Source organism: Plecotus auritus (genome assembly GCF_963455305.1).
Source record: "Plecotus auritus genome assembly, chromosome: 9".
Taxonomy (NCBI): domain Eukaryota; kingdom Metazoa; phylum Chordata; class Mammalia; order Chiroptera; family Vespertilionidae; genus Plecotus; species Plecotus auritus.
The window spans coordinates 140,986,291-141,009,140 of NC_137783.1; the positions used below are offsets into that span (position 1 = coordinate 140,986,291).

General features: G+C 40.8%; 1 protein-coding gene across 3 annotated transcripts in view; it reads right to left on the minus strand.

The window, feature by feature from the left end:
* TTC17 (tetratricopeptide repeat domain 17) overlaps positions 1–22,850 on the minus strand; it is a 97,402-nt gene that overhangs the window by 14,038 nt on the left and 60,514 nt on the right. For 2 of the 3 annotated variants that reach the window (XM_080687396.1, XM_080687397.1), the window contains exons 17-21: positions 16,947–17,117; positions 8,172–8,431; positions 7,552–7,705; positions 4,142–4,262; positions 936–1,095 (exon numbers count right to left, since the gene is read on the minus strand). In XM_080687396.1, the coding sequence (XP_080543522.1) occupies positions 936–1,095; positions 4,142–4,262; positions 7,552–7,705; positions 8,172–8,431; positions 16,947–17,117 (866 nt within the window). The remainder of the gene's footprint in view (positions 1–935; positions 1,096–4,141; positions 4,263–7,551; positions 7,706–8,171; positions 8,432–16,946; positions 17,118–22,850) is intronic. The other variant, XM_080687398.1, reaches the window with a different exon arrangement.

The window sequence follows — 22,850 nt, forward strand, 5'->3', positions numbered from 1 at the left end:
TAGACACGTAAAGCACATTCATTCTAGCAATGTTAGAAAACAGAATAAAGAAAATAGAAACTGTTTGTAATCCTGTCACCCAAACATAACCACTGTTAACATCTTCACATATATCTTTCCAATTTTTCTGTGTATACACATATTTCTCTCACAGAATATGGGATCACACTGCATACTGTCACCATTTTCACATAATAAATTTCTTCATGTGACTAAATATATTCCTATACATCTTTCTTAATGATTCCACTTTTTACTATTACACATCTATACCAACATTTATGTAACAAATCCTCTATTGTTGGACATTTGTGGCACGTTTTTCCAGTTCTTCTTGGTATATTCTGGGTCTGCCCTCCTTTCTTTCCTTTTTTAGAATGCCAACAGGGGAATGAACTGCCCCAATACTTCTTGTGGGAGCATCTGTCTGACAGCAAGCAGAATGCTACCTACCTCAAGCAGTGAATTAGAATGAAAACTGCCTGGTCATAGAAAGAAAGCATAAGCTCAGTCCTAGGGCATGAAATAATCAGGCTTAGCCTAAAGCCACCGAAATGACAGCCAATGAAAAAAGGCAAAAAAAAAAAAATGGCCTGCCCTAGCTGGTTTGACTCAGTGGACAGAGCATTGACCTGCAGACTGAAGGGTCCTGGGTTTGATTCCAGTCAAGGGCACATGCCCGGGTTACAGCTAGATCCCCAGTGGGGGGCATGCAGGAGATAGCCCATCAATGATTCTCATCATTGATGTTTCTATCTCTCTTTCTCCCTCTCCCTTCCTCTCTGAAAGCAATAAAAATTATTTAAAAACAACAACAAAAACCACACAAAACAAAACTAAAATAACATCGCCTGGCCCTAGTGCTTTCTGCTCTCAGTTGCGCCAAGACTGGGGGCTAAAAACTACAGACAAGCTGAGTGAAATGGAGCACTCACCTCTGTGAGCTGGCTCTCGCCTGTGTAGTGCAGGCTGGCTCGGTTGGAAACCCCGTGCAAGTGGTCCAGGGTGTGCATGCTGGTGGGAAGATTGCCGTTGCAAAGCGGCTCCATTGCTGGCTGCTGGATTGGAGTGGCAAAATCTATGTGTTCCGTGATGCTGAAAATGGAGATGACCACATTAGCCACGAAACATTTGACTGGGTGGGAGAAAGAGTGTTAATAATCAGCTGATCATGACTTCAATATGTTACCAGGATTGCCTAGAACCACAGACTCTCAGACTGGAAGAGACCTCCGAAGTTATTTAGTCTGTCCTCTCATGACACCAGGGTGAGGACTCCAGTGCCTGGCAATAACTGCCTGTTGAAAGTATGACTCAGGATCCATCCCAGATCAGAGGAGCGGTGCTGGGAGCTGAGTCCTGTGCTCAGGGAGTTCCCGGCCCCCTCAGAGGCTCCTTCCTATGCTCCATGGAGCCGGATTTGCTCACTCTTGCTGGCCACTTTCTCTCACTGGGGGAGGTTTTAAGCCAGATGGGTTTTCTTCTATGATGTCTTTTTCCAGGGTATAGAAAATGGTAAATAGCCACAAGTTGTTCCTCTTTTATTTTCCCTTTATGACAGAAACATACTCGCCCCCACAGAAGTTTAGAAGTAAATTTTATACAAAAACAGCTGTCCTTTGTATCTACATTTAAATATAAGTATTTCCCTTCATTATCCCCAAGTGGTCATTTTCCTGCTATATTCAGGCTAAATGTCATGCACGATCATATATACTGATATGGCAAACTGGCATTGCCAAATTTTATTTCTAGCTATTTAATGCCAGGGCTATCATAATTAACAAACATACCCAGTCCCCCTGTTATGGTGCTCATAGTTTTGTGAGTGACTTAACTGTTGCAGATGCGCTAAGTTATAAAAGAAAAAAACATGGTACAATGTCAGTGCCACACCACAGGAGGGTATCCATTTCCTCTACATGACGGAGGAGGGAGATAGTGAAGAGTTCGTTCCCCGAGGAAGTAAGATTTAAGCGAGACCAGAAGGATGAGTATGCATTAACCAGGCAGGGAGTTGGTGGTAAGGACACAGCAAAGGAGATACCCTGTATGAGGGCCCCGATGGGAGAAGAGGACAGAGTTGGAGACGGAGAGACGCACAGGAGCAGACTGACAGTGCGGACTACTGGAAAGAGCAGTATGAAGTAGAGCATTTGAAGAATCCTATCTAATAAAAGAGAAACATGCAAATTGATCGTACCTCCGCTATGCACACAAGCCACGCCCACCAGCCAATCAGGAGCAAGTATGCAAATTAACCCAACAAATGTGGCAGCGGCCACGGAGCTGGAGCCAACTGGAGGCTTGGGTTGCCCCCGGTGATGGAGAAAACCAAGCTTCCCGCCCGTCCTGGCCAACCCTGGCCTCCGCTCAAGGCTACAAAGTTTCAATTATAGAAGACAAATAAATCCCAACAAAAATGGTGGCAGCCACAGAGCTGGAGAGAGCAGGAGGCTTGGGTTGCCCCCGGTGATGGAGGAAGCCAAGCTTCCCGCCTGCCTTGGCTCAAGGCTACAAAGTTTCAATTATAGAAGATAAATAAATTCCAGATACCAGGGCCTCCGCTTGCGTCACCGGGGGGCGTAGCCGGCCTGCAAACCACAAAGGGCCCCTCGCCCAGGCCACCCCATGCCCCAAGGGAACCCCCACGATCCGGGACACCTTTCAGGGCAAACCAGCCGGCCCCCACCCGTGCACCAGGCCTCTATCCTATCTAATAAAACAGTAATATGCAAATTGATCATCACTCCAACACACAAGATGGCTACCCCCATGTGGACACAAGATGGCCACCACAAGATGGCCAGCAGGGGAGGGGAGTTGGGAGGGACCAGGCCTGCAAAGGAGGGCAGTTGGGGGCGATCAAGCCTGCAGGGGAGGGCAGTTAGGGGTGACCAGGCTGGCAGAGGAGGGAAGTTGGGGGCAACCGGGCCTGCAGGGAAGGGCAGTTGGGGGGGACCCAGGCCTACAGGGGAGAGCAGTTGGGGGGGGGACCAGGCCTGCAGGGGAGGGCAGTTGGGGGGGACCAGGCCTGCAAGGGAGGGCAGTTAGGGGCAATTAGGCTGGTGGGGGAGTGGTTAGTGGATGATCAGGCTGACAGGCAGAAGCAGTTAGGGGCAATCAGGAAGGCAGGCAGGCGAGCAGTTGGGAGCCAGCAGTCCTAGATTGTGAGAGGAATGTCCGACTGCCCGTTTAGGATCGGGCCTAAACGGGCAGTCGGACATCCCTCAAGGGGTCCCAGATTGGAGAGGGTGCAGGCTGGGCTGAGGGACACACCGCCCCCCGCACGAATTTCGTGCACTAGGCCTCCAGTTGACTTATAATTGAGGAAGAATTCTGAGCACTGTGGGGAGAGTGGATTGAATAGAGCCAAGAGGAAATAAAGCAAGAGGACCAGTAGGAGACACCGAATGAATGTAAGGGGAGATGATGGTGATCTGATTTAAGGAGGCAGCAATGGAGGTGGAGAAAAGCAGATGGTTTTGCAAAACACTCATCAGGTAGAAATGATAAGAAGTGGTAACTGACTGGATTCAAGGGGTAAGGTGGAAGATTGTTAAGAATGACTCCCAAATTTCTGGCCTAAGCATTGCTAGAGGCACTTAGTAGGAATAAAAAATAGAAAACAAACTGCTAGAAGTTCTGGGAGTTGATCAGTCTGAATAGGGTGATTATAAAGGCTTAGTGGTAAATCTTGGGGAACTCCAACACTTGAACGAGTGTCTGAGAAGGAAAAAGAAGTTCTCAGAGAGGCAGCCGTATGTTTTGGAAGGTGTTTGTAAATCCAGATTTGCCCCAACTCCTTTTTCAAGTGTATGATGTCAGTGAGACTATAGGTTTCATGCTTCTAAAAGAGAGGGACCCAGTCTTCAATCCTAAGTAAATCTGGGTAAGTTACAAAGGTGTGGGCAAAGGCACTGAGAATGGGGCACAATGACTGTTCAGTGCACTGGCTGCGCCCATCTGTGGGCTGTGGTCAGCAGTGGTCATCCTCTGAACCACCAACTCTTATTGTCCGGCTAATGCACCACCTCTGCTCACAGCTTCTGACAAAAGAGGGCATCAGGATGTCGCTGAGGCCCAGGGCGGTCACTGGTACACGAATACCAGGGAAGAGGGAGCAGTTTAAGATACTCACTCAATGTTTTTTGAAGAAACTGCAAGCCAGGTACTCACGATGGCAGTCAGCTCTACCCAGCGGAGTTTGACGCACTCGTCTGGGCTGGGCCACCCCAGACTCTGGTAGTCACGCTTTTTTCCTGGGAAAGAACATGTCATTAATGACACAGTTGCAAAGGAACAGAATCCAGTGTCTCATGCCTTGGTGATTACTTCATCCAGACTGGCGTTTTAAAGGTGCTTGTCATTCTTCTAGTTTTCAGAATTTCTACCATTATAGAGAGCTAATTAAAATCTTGTCATTCACAGCAATGGGAATAAAGATCCCTCTGAGAAAAGCCTTCTTCTCCAAGATAGAGAATAAATGAGTCCTTCACTGGATTCCAGACTAATCAACATGAGATGAGGGTTAAGATGTTCTTTGATGTTAACATTCTTACCAAACTTAATTTTCAACCCTCTGCACTTTGATTTTAAAGAGAACTCTAACTCAGTCAAGAGAAACACACCTCCAAAGCAGGTTTCTCTACCTGGGCCTGTGAGCACCGTGGGCTGGATAATGCTTTGTGTGGGACTGTCCTGTGCATTGGAGGATACTTAGCAGCATCCCTGGCCTCTACCCACTTGATGTGACAAAAAAAAAAAATGTCTCTGGATATTGCCAAATGTCCCCTGGCGGCGGGGAGGTGGGGGTAAGAGGGGGCGCAAAATTAATCCTGGTAGAGAAACACTGCTGTATAGAAAAGCAGCAGGGTGGGGAATAATGATGATAATGAGAGGCTACTTATTTCCAGAGCACTTACTGTGTGTTCAGGTCCTGTGCTAAGTGCTTTACATTCATAACTTCATGAGGCAGGTATTGTTTTTAAGGAATTTAAAAAATTATTTATTCATTTTAGACAGAGAGAGAGAGGGAGGGAGAGCAAAACATTGATTTTTTTTTTGTTCCACTTATTCATCCATTCATTGGTTGACTCTTCTATGTGCCCTCACCAGGGATTAAATCCGCAACCTTGGTGTATCAGGACCATGCTCTAACCCAGTGGTCGCCAACCCGTGGTCCATGAGGTCCGAAAGGTTGGCGACTGCTGCTCTAACCAACTGAGCTATCTGTCCAGGACCCTGAGGCAGGTTTTAAACATCATTTCTCAGGTGAGAAAATGGAGGCACAGAGATATCAAGTGACGTGCCCAAGGCCACCTGGCTAGTAGGTGGCAGAGAGGGCTGCATATCCAGGTCTGTTGACTAGCATGCAGGCCCCCAATCACCATGCTATTTAAAGCTACATAACACTTTTAGAGCTCTGTTTACTGATACCCTTCACAAGTAGTACCTTTTGGGTGTAGGCCCTTTACTGAAATCAAGTCTCCAAGAAAAAAGCAGAACTAAGTCTTATCTGGGAAGGGTTCTTCTGAAAGAATTATAATCGAATGGTCCAGAAGGAGAACTGTGGTTATGTACAGCTCTTTTTATACTGTAGGAATTTATCCACAACAGAAAATAATTTGATGTACAGGCAGGGCTTTAGATTTAGATGTTAATAAAATAGAAAAGAAGTTTGGAAGAGTTTCAAATGAACTCTGTTTAAATTAATAACTTAAAGACTTAAACCATACGTTTCACAATTAAGCTTATTTTTCTTTTATATTTAAGAAATTCACTTGAAAAATATTTGTTGAGCAAGTATTATAAGGGACTGGGAATTGTGTGGAGATACGAAGGATACAGAGAGAAATAATAAGAGAGCCTGACCTCGTGCTCCCAGTCTAATGAGGAAGGTAAACATGAGCAAATCATTAGGACACCAGAGGATAATAGCTGGAATGAAGGTGCAGAACAATTGGAGAGAGCAACTAATTCTGCCTGAAGGTGCCAAGGAAGAGATGGCATCTGCGTTTGAAGTTTAAGGATGAGTGATATTTTAGCACCTCTGAGGTGGCATGAGGGCATTCCAGGCAGAAGGAACAGTATGTGCAAAGGCAAGGAGGTAAAACTAGAGCATGGGTAGTTCAAAGAATGGTGCTGAAGGGTAGAGAGAGGCTGGGTTATGAAGGGTCTTGTACACTACACTAGAAGTTTGGACTTTGTCCTGCAGGCAATGGGGAGGCTTTGGGCCCACATTTCTCCACCTTGTTCACATGATATTATAAGAGGTTCTATTAAATGCTTTACTAAATCCAGTTCCACTATGTCTACTGTCTACTGCACTTCCCTGGTCTTCCAGTCTAGGAGCCCTCACCAAAGAAAGAATGAAATTAGTTATGCATCAGTTGTATTAGCTCTTAGAAAACCTGCAATGACCCTTAGTGATTTCTACTTTATCCCCATGGACTCACAAACCACCTGTTTCATAATTTGCTTAGGCCTGGCCAGGTGTGGCTCAGTGGTTGAACCATGGACCCAGGAACCAAGAGTTCATCGGTTCAATTCCTAGTCAGGGCACATGCCCGGGTTGCGGGCTTAATCCCCAGTAGGGGCCATGCAGGAGGCAGCCAATCAATGATTCTCTCTCATCATTGATGTCTCTCTATCTCCTCCCTTTCTCTCTGAAATCAATAAAAAAATATTAAAAAATATAATTTGCTCAGAACTTTGTCAGAATTCATCACGAAGCTTATCACTTGGAGTGGACGGAATCCATATTTATTTGAAAATTGGGATACAGTCTTCTCTTGTCTCTTCCATGCTTTAGACAGGGGTGGGGAGCCTTTTTTCTGCCAAGGGCCATTTGGATATTTATAACATCATTTGTGAGCCATACAAAATTAGCAACTTAAAAATTAGCCTGCTATATTTGGCCAAACATTTAATTGACTCACTCCTAATGCCTTAGCAGAGCCAGACAAAATGATTTTGCAAGCCATATATGGCCTGTGGGCCAGACATCCCCCACCCCTGGCATTTTTCCTGGGGAGTAGTGCTAAAGCATTTATCTTATACTTAAAGAGATACATGACACACAAAAATGTTACTAAGTAGTAAATATGCATTGAGCCTTATATGCCTGGTTCATTTAAAGCACTTTACATGTATGAACTCATAATCCTCACAACCAACCTATAAGACAGACACAATTATTATTCCCATTTTATAGATAAGGAAAATGAGGCATAAGGAACTAAATGGCAAAACTGGTGTTTGAGCCCAGGGAGTCAGTCTTAAACCCATATTTTTATATATTAACCTAGACTTTCAAGTTAAGAATCAATAGGATATTTAAGCTCAAGATAATAACAATAAACGTCAAAAAGCCAATGGTAAAAAAGTGAAGTAAACTGTCAAAATGAACTTTTTATATCAATGACTGGCTTCTTGCTCACTTAGCCCAACTATCTTCTCGTCTACTTTAAGTCACAAACATGTCCTTTGTGAGAACTGAGACAGTAAAACCTGAAGGAAGAAATTGGCACATAAAACATTCAAATTTACCTTGTGGCCCAGGAGATGCCACCTTTGGGCCAGTGATCTCCAGGTTTGCTTGGGAGCGATGTGCATTTTCTGCTTGATTGGATTCTATCTTTTTCCCAGGAGGTTTTTTATGGTCTCCTTTGGGTTTCTTCACACGTTTGACCTGGAATGTGATCTGGGAAATGGAAACATGTTAGGGATAAGTGAGACCAATGACCAAATCTGTGGATACTGGCTTTAAGAAAAACCAGTCCTGTGCTAAGTAAGGTTAAGTTTTCTCCTTCAGTTTAATTCTTAAAGGTCTAAATAAAAAATGTTTAGTGAATAAAAATAGTAACCTATCATTGAAGAATGTACAGAAGAAACTGAAAATTAAAATGTCTGAACTGGGTAGTTCCATATATAAAGGCTTTGAGTGTGGCCTCACTCCCATCCCATTTCCTTTCCTTCCAGGAAGAGCTGGCAATACGCAAGTCACATGACATGCTTCCTGCACTACAATTCCAACATGAAGGCTGACTGGAGTGTGGAGCAAAGTAGTGCCATATATCCAAGAGAAACATCACACTTTGAAAACTACGAGCTCCCCTCCCCCAAAGATTGCGCTACAATTTGGTAAGAATTGAGTTGGCAACTCTTACCCATTCTGTTGCTTCATCATCTTCACTTCTGCAGTCTCCATAGCAAGAGCTTTTGGCCACTCCATCCTGGGGCCCTTTCTTCAGTACCCGTATCCCCTGCAAGTCCAGACGCCGCCCTTTCATGTCTAGTGCTCCCCCGAAGCCATCCAGAGGCCAGGCCTGTTGAAATTCATCCACCAAAGCCAAGATCTCTTCCGACATTTTGGTTTCATCTGCATTCTCTATCTCATCAGAACCATTGCTTTCTTCGACTACTGTACCTGGAATTCAAGTGCCAGCATGTTATTAAAAATTACATAATATTTACTCAAGTGGTTGAGTGGCTCCAACCTTGCTTTTTGAGAAAAGTTTTGGCTTTGGTTAGAGGCACTTGTCTAGCCCACTTTCATAAAAATACTATTTGGCATCTTCAAAATTCATAATAAAATATCATCTTTATCATGCAGCATTTGTCAAGAGCCTGGCTGAGAGCAATGGCAGCAGCAAGATGGCAGGCAGTCACAACTTATGTCCCTAGTGAGCAGGGGGGTGGCTATTTTTTATATGTATTTTTTCCCAAAAACACCACTAGATATAGGCACACATGGCAAAGATAGTTTATTATGTTATTTAATGTGGGGTTCTTCAGGCTTTATTCAAATAGCATGTGAAATACCATAGCTGGATGTCCAGATCACATAGTCTAACTGCCTTAAGTGAACAATGATTTAATGGGAAATTATCCTCATTCCACATGAAGGTTCCCGTTTTCACTAATGGCTGATATAAGAAATAGCTAAATTTAACAAAACAGCAATTTTTTCCTAAAATGGTTATCAAGGTATTATTTGTCATGTTGCTCAAGTTTCTTATGTGAAGACTCACCACAATGGCTGAGTAAAGATTCTTTCTCCTGAGAAGTCAGTACATTTCCATTACTATACACTGAAGGCTACAAAACCCTACAAGTTCCCCTCTATGCTTAGCTAACTAGGAAGGTTAGGGAAAAATTACTCGAGTTTCTTAACTGAATGTCTTCCTTAAAATAAATTATTTACTACTTATGTCATTTTGAATTAATGGCTGAGTCTTACGTTGTGTGTTCTATGCAAATTATCTCTAATCCTTTTTGGAAGTAGAAAGGGTATAAAAATGAACAACAAACTGAAATGTCTGCTTTTGTAATATGTACTCACTGAACAAAATGAGAGGGTGGGGCTGATTGCTCATAAAATGCTAGTTTACATTATTCCAGTGATCTTCACCTGGTAATTCTAGCTTGTTCGGTGATTTAGAACATGGTATTAAAACGATGATGGTCAGGAATCTCATATCCATATCGACCTATATAGCGATTGTGAGTAACCCCTCTTAGAAATGCATGGTATTAGTCTCTGAGGAGGCATGGTTAACAATAGCAAAGCTTTGAGCCCTATTCACAGAAGATGCAGGGTCACCCTTACCTCTGGTGGCATCTGTCTCCCATTCCCCACTATACCCCAGAGAATGGGAAGGTCCGTTGTCAGTACCACCAGAAACCTCTGTTATTCTTTCTTGAAAAAGCTATAGGGTTCTTCTATTTGTAACAAGTGACTACAGAATGTACAACTGTCCTTTTAAGGAAGTTTCTTTTAGATTTTCTGAACCAATCTGCTGGTTTCTATTGATGATGATGATAATGATGAGTGGAGTTCTGAAACAAGTATAAAGTAAAATAGGGGTTTGCAAAAGCTTTTCTTTAGAATATTCAGATAAAAATGGTTGGTTACTTGCCTAAATTTGTGACAAGTAGTATAAATGCGGGGTTGACAAACAGTTTTAATTTTCAGTTTCTATCTTGTTTGTTACTATGTCCTGAATGTCCAACATTTTACCTGACACATAGTAGGCACAGGATGAATTAATGGGAAATCAGAAATAATTTGGTTTGTGAGGTCCTGCCTTTTCCTTGTCCTGCTAACTTTTTAAACTTTAAGGTTTACCTTTTAATGTGTTAAAGTATAGTCAACCCAGCTCAATGGTGAGCAACAGAAAAGTAGGTCTTTAGTGTAATGAGCAGCATATTATGTCATTTACAAATTTCTCAGTAGCTAACCCAGGAAAGCAGCTGGACAAGGTTGCTATGGGGATCCCAAATAGCAACTTAGAGATTTACCTGTCTTTGGACTTGTAGCAACACTGTTGTCTCTAAGTATTCCTCATGGTATTTTAGCTTCCTCTCCTTCCTTCTCCTAAGGATACTATGGGATTGCTTGCACCTGGTCCTGAGAAGGAAAAGGGTTTTTTGACAAATTTGGCCATAGCCAAGAATATGGGTTTAAACGAAAGTGGCTTTTGGCCAAAGGGAGGCTGCAGGCAACTAATTCTCCAGTGTATAGTTAGAATGGCATATGGATGCTGTGTTTGGAAGCTTAGCTTACTATTTTGAAAGCATTTATGTTGTTTAGTTGCAAAGAGTTCCCAGAGGTTAATGGTTCCCTGTGCCCTTACCATTATGTAATATATATCATTATTTAAAAGTTCTTAAAGAAAGAAGCTTTCATTGATGAAAATCAATATTCAAATAAAGAGAAACTATGAAACGTGGTCTCTTTATCCTCTGTCCTGCTCTCCTTCCTCCCTCCCGATTCCCAAATACACCAACTGATTTACTACTCTAACTTTTGTAAATACAATGGCTCTCATCTTGTTATTCCTCTGCTTGGAACTTGCTGCAGGCTTTTGCTGCTGGCAGCCAGTAGGTCTTTTCAAAGGCTGCTGGGGTGGGGTGACAGCAGTTCCTAAAGAACACTACATGGTAAAGGTGAGGAGTAGGGAGATCATAAATGTGCTGAGTTAGAAGAAAAATAAACCAGTCCTCATTTATCTAGAGCCTACTATGTGCCCATCTACACATATGAGCAATGTACGTGGGAACAAAAGGAATAGGAACCTGAGGAATCTGACCCTGAGGAATTAAATGAATTTATAATCAAGTTGAAGACGCAAACTATACATGTTACACAACAAGAGAACAAAGTACATTTAAATATTTTTTGCAAGGGGAAAATGTATTTGACTGTAGTCACAAAATGCTTCATAAAGGAAGGCAGACTACGTGTGGCAGGATTTAGATAGAATGTAGGGCCAGGGGGCTCCCCAGAGTGACAACACTAAAAAAGCATGTACAAACTTACATACCCATACACACGGACAGATAAAGGCATAAGGAAGGTATATGTGCAGGCACTACTAATTTCAAATTAACTAGGACAACAAGTGTATATAGATGCTATCAGTAAAAAAGAGACTCAGGGAAGGTGGGAGACACTGAGAATGTCTGGGAAAGTCTGGAAGAAGATTCATTGTAAAGAGAGCATCTTGTTGGCTAAGCAGAAGAATAACAAGATGAGAGTCATAGTATTTGTGAAGGTTACAGTAGTAAATCAGTTGGTGTATTTGGGAGTGGGGAGGGAGGAAGGAGAGCAGGGCAGAGGATAAAGAGACCAATTAGAAGGGTATTTCAATAATCTATATAAGAGTTATATAAACAGTGGCTGACTTAGGGTGAGGATAAAGGGACTTTTTAAAAAGGGAGGGGAAGAGGTATGTGAGGAAATTTCAATGGAGAAAAATAAAGAATAGGGTAAATTCAAAGATGATTTCAAGATTTTAAAGCTTAATGTGAAACAGTGGTTGGGCTTTTCTGTTATTGTTGTTAATCCTCACCTAAGGATATTTTTCCATTGATTTTTAGAGAGCGGAAGGGAGGGGGAGAGACAGACTCTTCGATTGGTTGCCTCCTGCATGTGGCCCTGGTTGTGCCGGGGATCAAGCCTGCAACTGTGGTATGTGCCCTTGACTGGAATCAAACCCAGGACCCTTCAGTCTGTGGACCAACACTCTACACTGAGCCAAACCAGCCAGGGTGAAACAGTGGGTTTTTTACTATGTGAATGTGGTTTTGGAATCTGTGAATGTGACAACAGAATGCTGTTTACAAAGACAATGGAGTTAGAAAAGGGCAATAGGATAAAGCATTGGGATTTGTGACCCCAACTGTAACTAACTGGGCTCAAATTTTAAGAGTCTAGCAGCCATTTCTACACAGGGGCTTCTCATGCAAACTGCACTTCAGGGAGAAGTCTGCACTAAACTGCCTGCCTGCACTGTGTTCCTGCCATCTCAGCCAGCTCGTATAAAGGAGTTCCTGGAATCCTACCTCAACCAATAGGACTTGGGCTTTCCCCATGCAATTGGAGCTGTGCAGCTCCAAGCAATCAGAGCAGCTCTATTCTGACCAGTCAGGACAGTGCCTCTTGGACCAATCAAACTGTAAAGATTTGGAGTCCCCATTTGCATGAGGACAGACCAATCAGAGACCAGGGCAGGGACTTCTGTCCATATGAACCAGTTACCTCTGGCTCTAAGAGTGCACTTTCCCTTTCCACCAAGACTGAAGATTGCATTTCCCTGGCTAGATGTCTCACCAGAGCAGATCAGAGCAGACCTGGGCTGTATCACCAAGGAGCTCTTTGCACTGAATAGTTTCCTTCTTCACTGCACCCCAAATTGAGGCTTCAACGAAAATCGGCGCCACCATCAGTTGACAGATTTTAGATGCTTACTCATTAATTTTTTTAAACATTTGTTGCTGTGTCTCTAACAATGTGCTGAAGGCCTGGAATATAATAGCCCATAGAGCTTATAGTCTGGGCTAGAATGCACGGAGGAACGTATCTTCAGACATTGTTCAATAAGCAGTTGGAAATACAGAATCCAGGTTTGGTGAGTGGTCTGGACTGTAGCAGGATCTCAGAAGGTTTTAAATTGTGCTTGAAGCAAGAGGAAAAAGTAATGTTAGGTGTGCTGCTCATGGGACAGATGGTATGGTATAAACTGAAAACACAGAGACTGAGAGCCCTATATCTGTTATTTTCTTTATCTTCATTAACCTGCACCATTTCTATACTGAAGAAGGGAGAATAAAAATTGTGAAATGAAGCGACTATGAGCACCCCAGTGAGGCTTATAATGAGTTCACGGTTTTTCACTTGGATGAATCCTATCTCAGAGTGCCAGGAAAACTTACAGTTGAGTTTGCGCCACGTTAGGTAACCTGTTAGAATCACAGGGACTAGGAGCTTTGATGGAGAGAAGCATATGTTGCCCTGATTTAAAAAAAAGAAAGAAAAACTGGGGGTGGGGGGTGGGGGAGAGAGAAGCAAACAGAAAGAGAAAAAGAAGTCCAGTACAATCTTGCCATGTTTGAGACTACCTGGAGATTCATGGTTAATTAAGCCTGGGCACCACCGTTTAAGAGATTTTCAGAGCACAGCACATTCATAGAAAAGTGAAAGAACTCAGTGCAAGTACTCAAAACAAAGACACACATATAAAGTTATAACACACATACGTCTAGATACTTAGACTCATCTTTATTCTGAGATTGTCTTTGTACCTTTTTAAAAATATATATATTTTATGGATTTTTTACAGAGAGGAAGGGAGAGGGATAGAGAGTTAGAAACATTGATGGGAGAGAAACATCGATCAGCTGCCTCCTGCACACCTCCTACTGGGGATGTGCCCACAACCAAGGTACATGCCCTTGACCGGAATCGAACCTGGGACCTTTCAGTCTGCAGGCCGACGCTCTATCCACTGAGCCAAAGCAGTTAGGGCTGTCTTTGTACCTTTTTGACATTAAAATGTTCTTTGCATTATATAATGGTGATGATTGTTCTACTTTTCTTTAAAAATGACCATACCAATTGAAAAATAGAGTGCTAATCCATCAAACCCCTACTTCTGAGAACCACGTGCAGAAGGACAGTTTATGAAATCAGAAGGCCTGAGAATAATTTTAATTATACTACCTACTGAATATCTTAGGCAAGGTATCTAAGCTCACTGGGTCTCAATTTTCTCATCTATCAGATGGGATTAGTAATAAAATCCATAAGGTTAATACATAATTCATAATACTTTATAAATTATAAGTACCACAAAAAGGTAGTGATTATCGTAATAGTTTATGGCTACTAGAGAGGGTACTAACTTTTTTCCCCGTTTGTCTAAATTCTGGGAGTACCTTCTTCTGAAGTTCCCCTAGATACTGACAAGTCCATGGAGACTGCAGTTGTACCAGTTGGCATGTTCAGACCAGTGGGCTTCCTAAGATGTGGTCATCAGAGACAGAAACACTCCATTTTTTAATACAAATAGTGTGTTATAATAAAAGCCAAGCATAGACATTAAATAATTTTTATATTATACTTTTGGAGGAAATTTTAAAAAGTACAAATAGTAAAACTAGTAAAAGTCATCATCGTATTATAGATTATGAAAAGGAATCCACACCAGGAGACAGTTTGCATGATGCTGAAGGGAGCTGGGAAATACATAGGCTCAGCCAGGGCAACTGTACTAAAGCCTCAGTAGGGTGATGGAACAGAACTAAAGAAGGTAAGCACCAGGTTATAATCTGTCTTAAGCAATGATGTATTCAGAAATCAGGGCAACAAAGAGCAAGATTTTGGTTTTATTTTGAGTTGTCCTAGGAACAAAGACTCTAATTTGGTAGTCATGAGTATTCTGGTCAGTGGGGAGTTGTACTGCATTGAAATAGGGACTGTTTCTATAAATTGAATAAAACGCCCCTGAACATGACTCAGTTTCATTTGTGTTAACTGTAAATTTATTAAGCAACCTCCTCATGTCCATTTGGTCGTGTGGGTGCCTGATGCCAGAAAGAGACAGAAGTCTGTCAGGCACCAGAGAGGAGACACTTCCTTGTAAATGAATAAATGACCATCTGTTTTAAGAGCCAATCTTTTTTGAGTTAGTAAATGGGAGGGAGTTTTCTTAAAGCCCAACAGTTTCTGGTAGAACTGATGAAACTAATTTTCTAAACCTGCAAATGTGAAGGTCACAACTTCTCCTTTGGGGTCTAGATTGCTTCTCTTAAGACATCATTTTTTATATACAATTTCACTTGGGAACAAGATTGTGTAATTGGCAAATATGTTAATCTGACCTATATAGGAAGGCAAATGCCATGTTTTATTACTTTAATGAATATTTATTGTACACAGGAATATAAAGTTATATAAGACATGGTATATAAGAAGCTTATAGTCTGATGGGAGATAAGAAGCTTATAGTCTGATGGGAGATAAGTGACTAATATTGTATGACATATGGGTTGACAGAAAGTGGAAATAAGGCAGCAACTAAATGCTTGGAGTCCTTTGTGAATGCTTCACAGAGGAGGTGACATTGGAGCTGGATCTTGGAGCTGCTTAGGAATTGTCCATGTAAAGCAAAGAGTACACAGGGACCATTCCCAGCCTGTGCAAAAGACATGGAGGCTCAAAACAGCACTGCATGTGAGGGGAATGGTGAAAGGTTTGCACTTCTGCCACGTACAGTACTAGTAGGTAGTTCAGTTAAAGACGAAACCGAGGCAAATCATCACATATCCCATTCTAAGACATTTGGACTCTCCCTATCAATAAGAGTTATTGAAAAATTTAAATGTAGTCAACTTACCTGATCAGATCTGATTTTAGAAAAAACTCTGGATACACAAGAAATTGGTGACAGGGGTTGCTTCTGCTTTTTAAATCTTGTACCATTACATGTATTCTCATTCTCTCTCTCTCTCTCTCATTCTTATTCCTCCCTTCCCTCCCTCCCTCCCTCCCTCCCTCTCTAGCTCCTAACATAGACTGAAGTAAGAGACTAGATAACAAGGAACCAACCTAAGAGGTCACTCTAACAGCCCAGGCAGAAATGAAGAAAGTCTGACTTTAGGCAGGGGAGAAGGAATAAATGAAGATTTAGGCAGGGGAGAAGGAATAGATGAAGATAAGATTCAACTGGTCTTAGGAGCTGATTAAGTATACTGGTGACTGGGTGAGATGCGATGCCATTAACAGAAAGTAGGAATACAGAAATTAGAAGTCATTCAGGAAATAGGGTGAAAATGAGGACAAGTTCAAGTTTGGATATGTTAAGTTTGAAGTGTGTGGCACATCCAGATAAAGAGAGTACTAAAAAAGGAGAAATGAGATCTAGAGTTTCAGAGAATATCTTAGCTGAAAATACAGATATGGAATCACTGGTATACTCAAAGGTATGTGAAACACCATGAGATAACACATAGAGGAATAAGAAAAGAAGACCAAGGTTAAGATCCTGGATAACTTAACAAATAAGGGGCAAAGTGAACAAGTGAAGGGAACTGAAAAAGATGTCTGAAGATAGGAAGAGAACAAAGAGCAAGTGATGTCCCAGAAGCCAAGAGGAGAGGAGGGAAATTTAAGAAGTGGGGACTTGTGCATAGTTCCAAATGCAATAAATGTTGGTTAAGTAGGATGAGTATTAAAAACAAGTCAGTAATTTTGGCAGTTATGGAATTGACTCAAAATGTGGTCACAGAATGGGATTTTAGGAGGGGGGCCTGGTAGGTATGCCCTTATTCCAAATCTTTACATTTTATTGGGTTAGCGTCAATACAACTTATCTGGCTTTTTTTTCAATGACTTACTCAATAGACTAATGACATTAAGAAGACTGGTAATATAAACATATCAAATTTGTTCTAGCAAGAGACAATGAGGCAGAGAAAAAAGAAAGAAATGTGAAGAGCATTTTCACATTATAGTTTGTCTTCTGCCTCCCCACTGGAGGGTCACTCTCATGAAAGTACAATGTAATAAAAGAAGGAAACAAACTCTTGAGTAGAGAAAAGCCTTAGAGCCTGAGAGTTGATTTTACCCCAGAAGCACAGCTCAGGTCAAATCAACTTACTTTCAAGTCTAAGCACATCTGAGTCCCTCCCTGAATTCTCAACAGAGAGTACGGGGTCCTCCTCTGTGCCTGTCTCAGAGGGCTCTTCTTCAGCAGCATCCAGTGACTGGGCGTTGTCAAAGTATTTCTGTTTGTCATGGTTGTTGTCCGGGGTTTTCTCATGACAATTACCTCAATGACAAGAGACACAGATACAGCACATTAGAAACATCACTCTTCTGCAGCCCATGGCTAAACATCAAGAGCAAAAAGGCGACAGTGTCAGTTTTTTTCCAGTAGAACATACAAAATCAGTGATCTGGAGAGCCCAAAGCCAGATCACCTCTGTGACTCGAGATTCAGCACTGAAGTTCAAGATTCACGGCTATAGTAAGAACCAAGTATTTGGGGGAGGGGGGAGTAGTTTGTAGCAATAAAGATCATGTCCCAAGGTCTCATTCCATTCATAATGAATGACTGTGAAAGATTTCCTTGAAAGTCAAAAACATCATAAAGAAGTTTGCCTTCTACCTAAATAAATCTGGAGATAGTTTAATTATAGCAGAGAAATGTAGTAATTTTGTCTCATAACTTAAAATGTAAGACATATAGAAAAATAAAGGATTATAAATGAAACACCAAAGACTTAAAGGAAGATGGTGGTAGCAAAGTCCACCTTTAAGGCTGCAATATCACAAAGGGGACTTTTTCTTTTGGAAAACAAGTTCTGGTCATGGACACAAAGATTTACTGAAGCATAAAATTTCAGATCTTGAATGAAATCGCAGCACTCGTAGATACTTTGATATGTATGGTGAGCCTGACCTCTTACATTTTTGCCAGAGAGTTGAGGAGCTTTGACTCCATTAGGGATTGTATGTTAATATGGATAAAGAGCTGCTGTCCAGCCCCACCTGATGGTCTTCTCTGGTAGGGGAAGTTGTGTCTGATGTAGCAGCGATCTGGTTAGCTGAACAGGTCTTCTCTTCCTTGCTTATATTCCATGCGCATAAGGGCTGTAGATGCATGTTCAGTGGAAGCCTGTAACTTTCCTATTTCTCTCTGGGTAAGAGTGTATAAGTAATTTCTCTCCTTTACCAGACATTTAAAATGCTCTAAAAGCTTATTTTCAGAGAATGTTGTCTCAAAGAGATATATATTCCCAATCAAGCTCTTTCTACAGCAGGGGGAATATAAGAAGTCTCTTTCTGGCTTTGATGACTCCCTTATGGATTCCACAATTTAGGAAAGCACTTGCCATGCCATTTCCCTTATTGTGCCAGGGAAACATGATGGACTCAAAACCTTGCCCAACTCACTGAATTTAGAGTAAGGGGACTACATGTGTGGGGAGTCCCTTTCCATTTCTGCACTATCACACAGTAAGTGGTAGCTCTGGGATTTGAATCAGTTCTATCACATATCTGAGGTTTCCATATTCAACAAGGCTACATCGAAACAGGATTCTGTTTCAAGAGAGCTGTAGCTCTCAAGAAACTTGCAAGCAACTTGGGGAGACAGTAAATACAAGATAGCAAACAATAAAGAGGTAGTATACTGTGCCAAATAAGTCCTTCAGAGAATAAGCTTTGAGTGGGTAGATCTTGAATTTTGAAGAATAGGAAGGACTTAAAAAGGGGAATCTACAAGAAAGGAAGCTAATATTTGGTGAATGCTTCCTTTGCCTTTTGTCTTCTATATCCTCCTCAAAAACACCTTGTGAAATATTAACTTTCATTTTATAGATAAGGAAAGCCGATTCTCAGTGAAATTAAGTAACTTAATAGTAAATGGCAGGTCTGGGATTTGAATCAGTTCTTACTACAAAGTCTCATGGGTTTCCACTAGTCAACACTTCTACAGTAGCAGAAAACGTAGAGAAGGCATTATATGCAGGGAGAAATGATTCGCTGAGCAAAGCGACAGGTACAGGAATTCTGATTTGTGTTTGGGAGACGAGAGTGAAGGTACGAGGGTGTGGTTTTATATGTGCCCATGGAGGGCTAATAGAAAAGCCATGAGCAATAATAGTTGGTTTCTTTCTCCAGATTCTCCTGTGAGAGTACTGAGGTTGCTGAATTGCCTCCACTTCTGACTGCGCCATCGAGTGTGTGCAGGTAAGTATGGGGAAACTACAGATAAGAGTATTAAGATAAAACAGAGCAATGATAACTCTACATACTCAATTGCATAAAGTCTACTATGAAGAACATCATACTTCTTAGAGACAGTTCTTTTTAAAGGATGTCTAGAGAAACACATTTAATCAATTTTTATTTGATTTTAGAGAAAGGAGCAGAGAGGAACATTGATTTGTTGTTCCACTTATTTAAGCATTCATTGGTTGATGCTTGTATGTGTCCTGACTGGGAATTGAACTCACAACCTTGGCATATCATGATGACACTCTAACCAACCGAGTTACTTGGCCAGGGCAAGAGATAATTCTTAATTGGGATGTAAATAAGCATGACTATTAAAAGCAGAGAGGAAATAATGATGACAATGATGCTGATAATTTTAAAACGTATGTTATTTCCAGCAAATATTCCTGCCTTCAGCTTTGGTGAATTAGCTTCTAAAGCTTTTTCACCCTGACACAGGTAGAGTAAAGCTTAACACTACAAAAGCAAAGGACAAACCTTTAATACTGGAACCCAGGGAAATTCCAGCTGTTTTCTGCAGTTGACTGCCTCCTCCAACCTTTACATCTCTTATTTTTCTCTCCTACCCTCTTCTCATTATAAAAATTTAATTGGTCTCATCTTTTTAAATGTCTGGAATATTTTAAAATGCTTCATAAGCAACTTATAAGATATGATGTGCACAATATCCCAAAGTTAAAATTAATCTTCCTGCACAACCTCAAAACCCAGACACCCTCCTAAAGCAAACCTTGTGCATTTTAAGGATGTCTCATCCTCCAACTTGGGAAATTGGGGCCAAAACCTCTGAGAGAGAGGGCAGAGGAAGGGACCAGGGAGAACTGGGTGAGTAAAAAGAAGAGTAAGAAGTTTATGTTCCGATATTTCTTGGAAGTAGGCAGAATCAAACTGATCAAGTAAAAACTATATTCTTTTAAGATGAGAACTGTTAATATTGATTTTTCTTAGGGTGACAGTTAAAAAGACTGCTTTAGCATTCTGATTATGATTTACATAACTATCTTGGCTAATAATAGAAAGCCAAATTGTCTAATTTAAAACCACCCCTTCCAGTTGTCTGAGGAAGAACTGAAGCACGCCAGGAAGAATGAGTTTCCGTTCCTTGGACTACAGTATCAGTCTACTCCAGCTCAAAGGGGAACTAAAAAAAGTTGCTTACATGGAAAAATATCACTTGTCTCCCCACAGAGGTGGAGATTATGTTCTCATTAAAGAAACACAAGAAAATGTTGGAGAAGGAAAAATGGAAAGACACCTACCTATGAAGTCATTTTCCTTGCATATGACTTATTTTTTGCTGATGCAAAAATGAGGAGAGTCTATGGCTTAGACTAACCTTGAGAGATATGATTTTTTTTAAAGAATTTAAATGAAATGCTTTAGATAACAAGGTCCCAGGTGAAAATGGGAACACTTTTCTGTGCTTAACTTGCTTGCAAAGCATTTAGCATCTACTTCAAATCCTGGCAGTTTGGTTTTTCTCAGAAGTAAGAGACTGCAAGGCAATAACAACTAAGCATAAACTCCAAGGAGGATATTTCTGATTCTGGAACTGCTATGAGATCTTAAGACATATCAACATCTTTTTCTGTGCTAGAATATCATATGCATAAATTGGGTTACTAACATTAACGTATCCTAAAAGGGCGTTCTGGGAAATAACTAAATGTTTAATATACTTGTCAAAGTATAAGTCTCCTAAGGGATAAAGGCACAATTTATCCCATGGATACAGGTTTTCAGAGTAAACTAACTTCTCAGAAATTCCCATCATTTCTAAGGTTAAGGAAATCTCCTATCTTCTCATATGAATTCTGTTTACAAAGGTCCAGGAAGAATATTTATTTTCTGACTAGAGTTGGGTAACCACTTGTTTAAAACAGCATTCTTACCTTGTGAATCTCAAGATGGTAAGAGATTCCTGGTTGGGAATCTTAGGATCCTTTAGGATTACTTATACTAAAGAAATGCCACAAATAAATTGAGAGGCATGAGAAAATGTTATGAGCCATGTTAACTAGTGAGCCAAGTAAAGCCAATGCCAGGCTCATGTAGGTCTTTCAGTAGTACAGCACAGTGGGTGAGAGCATAGATGGGAGCCAGACTAATAAGTGAGTTCAAATCCCTTTTGAGCTCTTTGTGGATCAGTTTCCTCATCTGTAAATTGAGTTTACTAATAGTATCCACTTCATTGGGTTGTTGAGATTAAATGAGACCATTGCTTGGTACATGGCAGGATGCAAAGGAATGAGAACTTATCCCAACATAATCTCTTTCCACACAGGCCTTTTAGCTATAGCCAACTCAGAATCTCTAGTATGAGCAACTGGCTCTCAGAAGTTATCCAGATATTTGCCTAATTTCAACTTCCAGAGTGTGTGTTTGCATGTTTGTGTGAGCGTATAGATGCTGGAGACAATACAGAGTTTGTTTCTATAAGTCTCTTACAAGAAAATAGCATTTATTTCAGATTAAACTGTTTAGCATATCTAAATTATAAATTAATTAGTACATTTATAAATCAGCTTCACAGTCTGCTATGTGCTTTTTAAAGGACATTTCAGGAGATTGTGTGAATTCACTCTTACAATACAAAAACAGATTATAGATCCTACATTCAGTTAAATCAATACTTACCTCTGCTTAACAATCCCCATCAGGTTGCTCCAGTCTGCTCCCAAATCTTACTCCCTCTACTATACCATCCTCCCATATAACAAATAAGTGTATTACCCATATGCTTCTTATTACATAATGAATTTCTAAGACATAAATAATAATTAAACTGATTTGTAATGGGAACTAGAATTCAAATTTTATGTTGTTGAAGGCAAAGTAACAGATGCTAGAAAAATGGTTTTTGTGAATAGTGGAATATTCTAAAAATATTCCTACTATCCCTGTTCTAATAGGGTTTTATTTCATTCTAAAGTCTTCTTTCTTCTGCCTATAAGAAAAATTACCATATAGGAGGCATTGGGTACATTCTATTAAATGTAAGGCACCTGGGTGGAAAATACAGATACCACTGTCCTTTCACAGACATTGGTGACTTTTTGAGTATGTCTTTCTCTTTACCGTTCCACTCAACTGCACTCAAATTATGCAACTATAAAACCTTTTTTTTTTTTATAAACAGGTAACTTAGTAACACATTGTGACTTATTTTATGACCATTTTAGCTACCTCATAATTTTGTGATATTTATTTCTCTAGTAAGATAATCTGTCTTTTAGAAAAGGTAGTAAAATAAATCATGAAGTGAACAAAAGTGTATCTTTTAATTGCTCACCATTGCTGTGCAAACATAATTTAAAATATTAGCAGGAAACTGTAACTATGGGTGGCACGTGGGGCTTGGAACCACACAGAGTAACAGGAGGAAAGAAACCTTACTGGGAACAGATAACTTTATGATGTCCATCTCCAGAGGTTGTGACAGAGTCCTACATACCTCCTTCCAAAAGGGACAGTCCACAAAATAAATTTAAATTCTGCCTTAACTGCAGCCCTACCATATGAACTCAGGCAAATCAACTTACTTCTCTATGTCTAGATTCTTTATCTGAAATTTTGAAATGGAGAGCTAATACTGTCCTACTATAAGAGGATTCTTGGGAAACAGCATTAATGAAACCACTGTGGATAGAAGCATATGGAACTCCTTGAATCTGGATGAGACCTAGGTTGTGATGAGTGCACCTGAGACAACTAAAGCCGTCTCACTCGCTCTGCCCTCTACTCAGGAAAGACGAGAAAT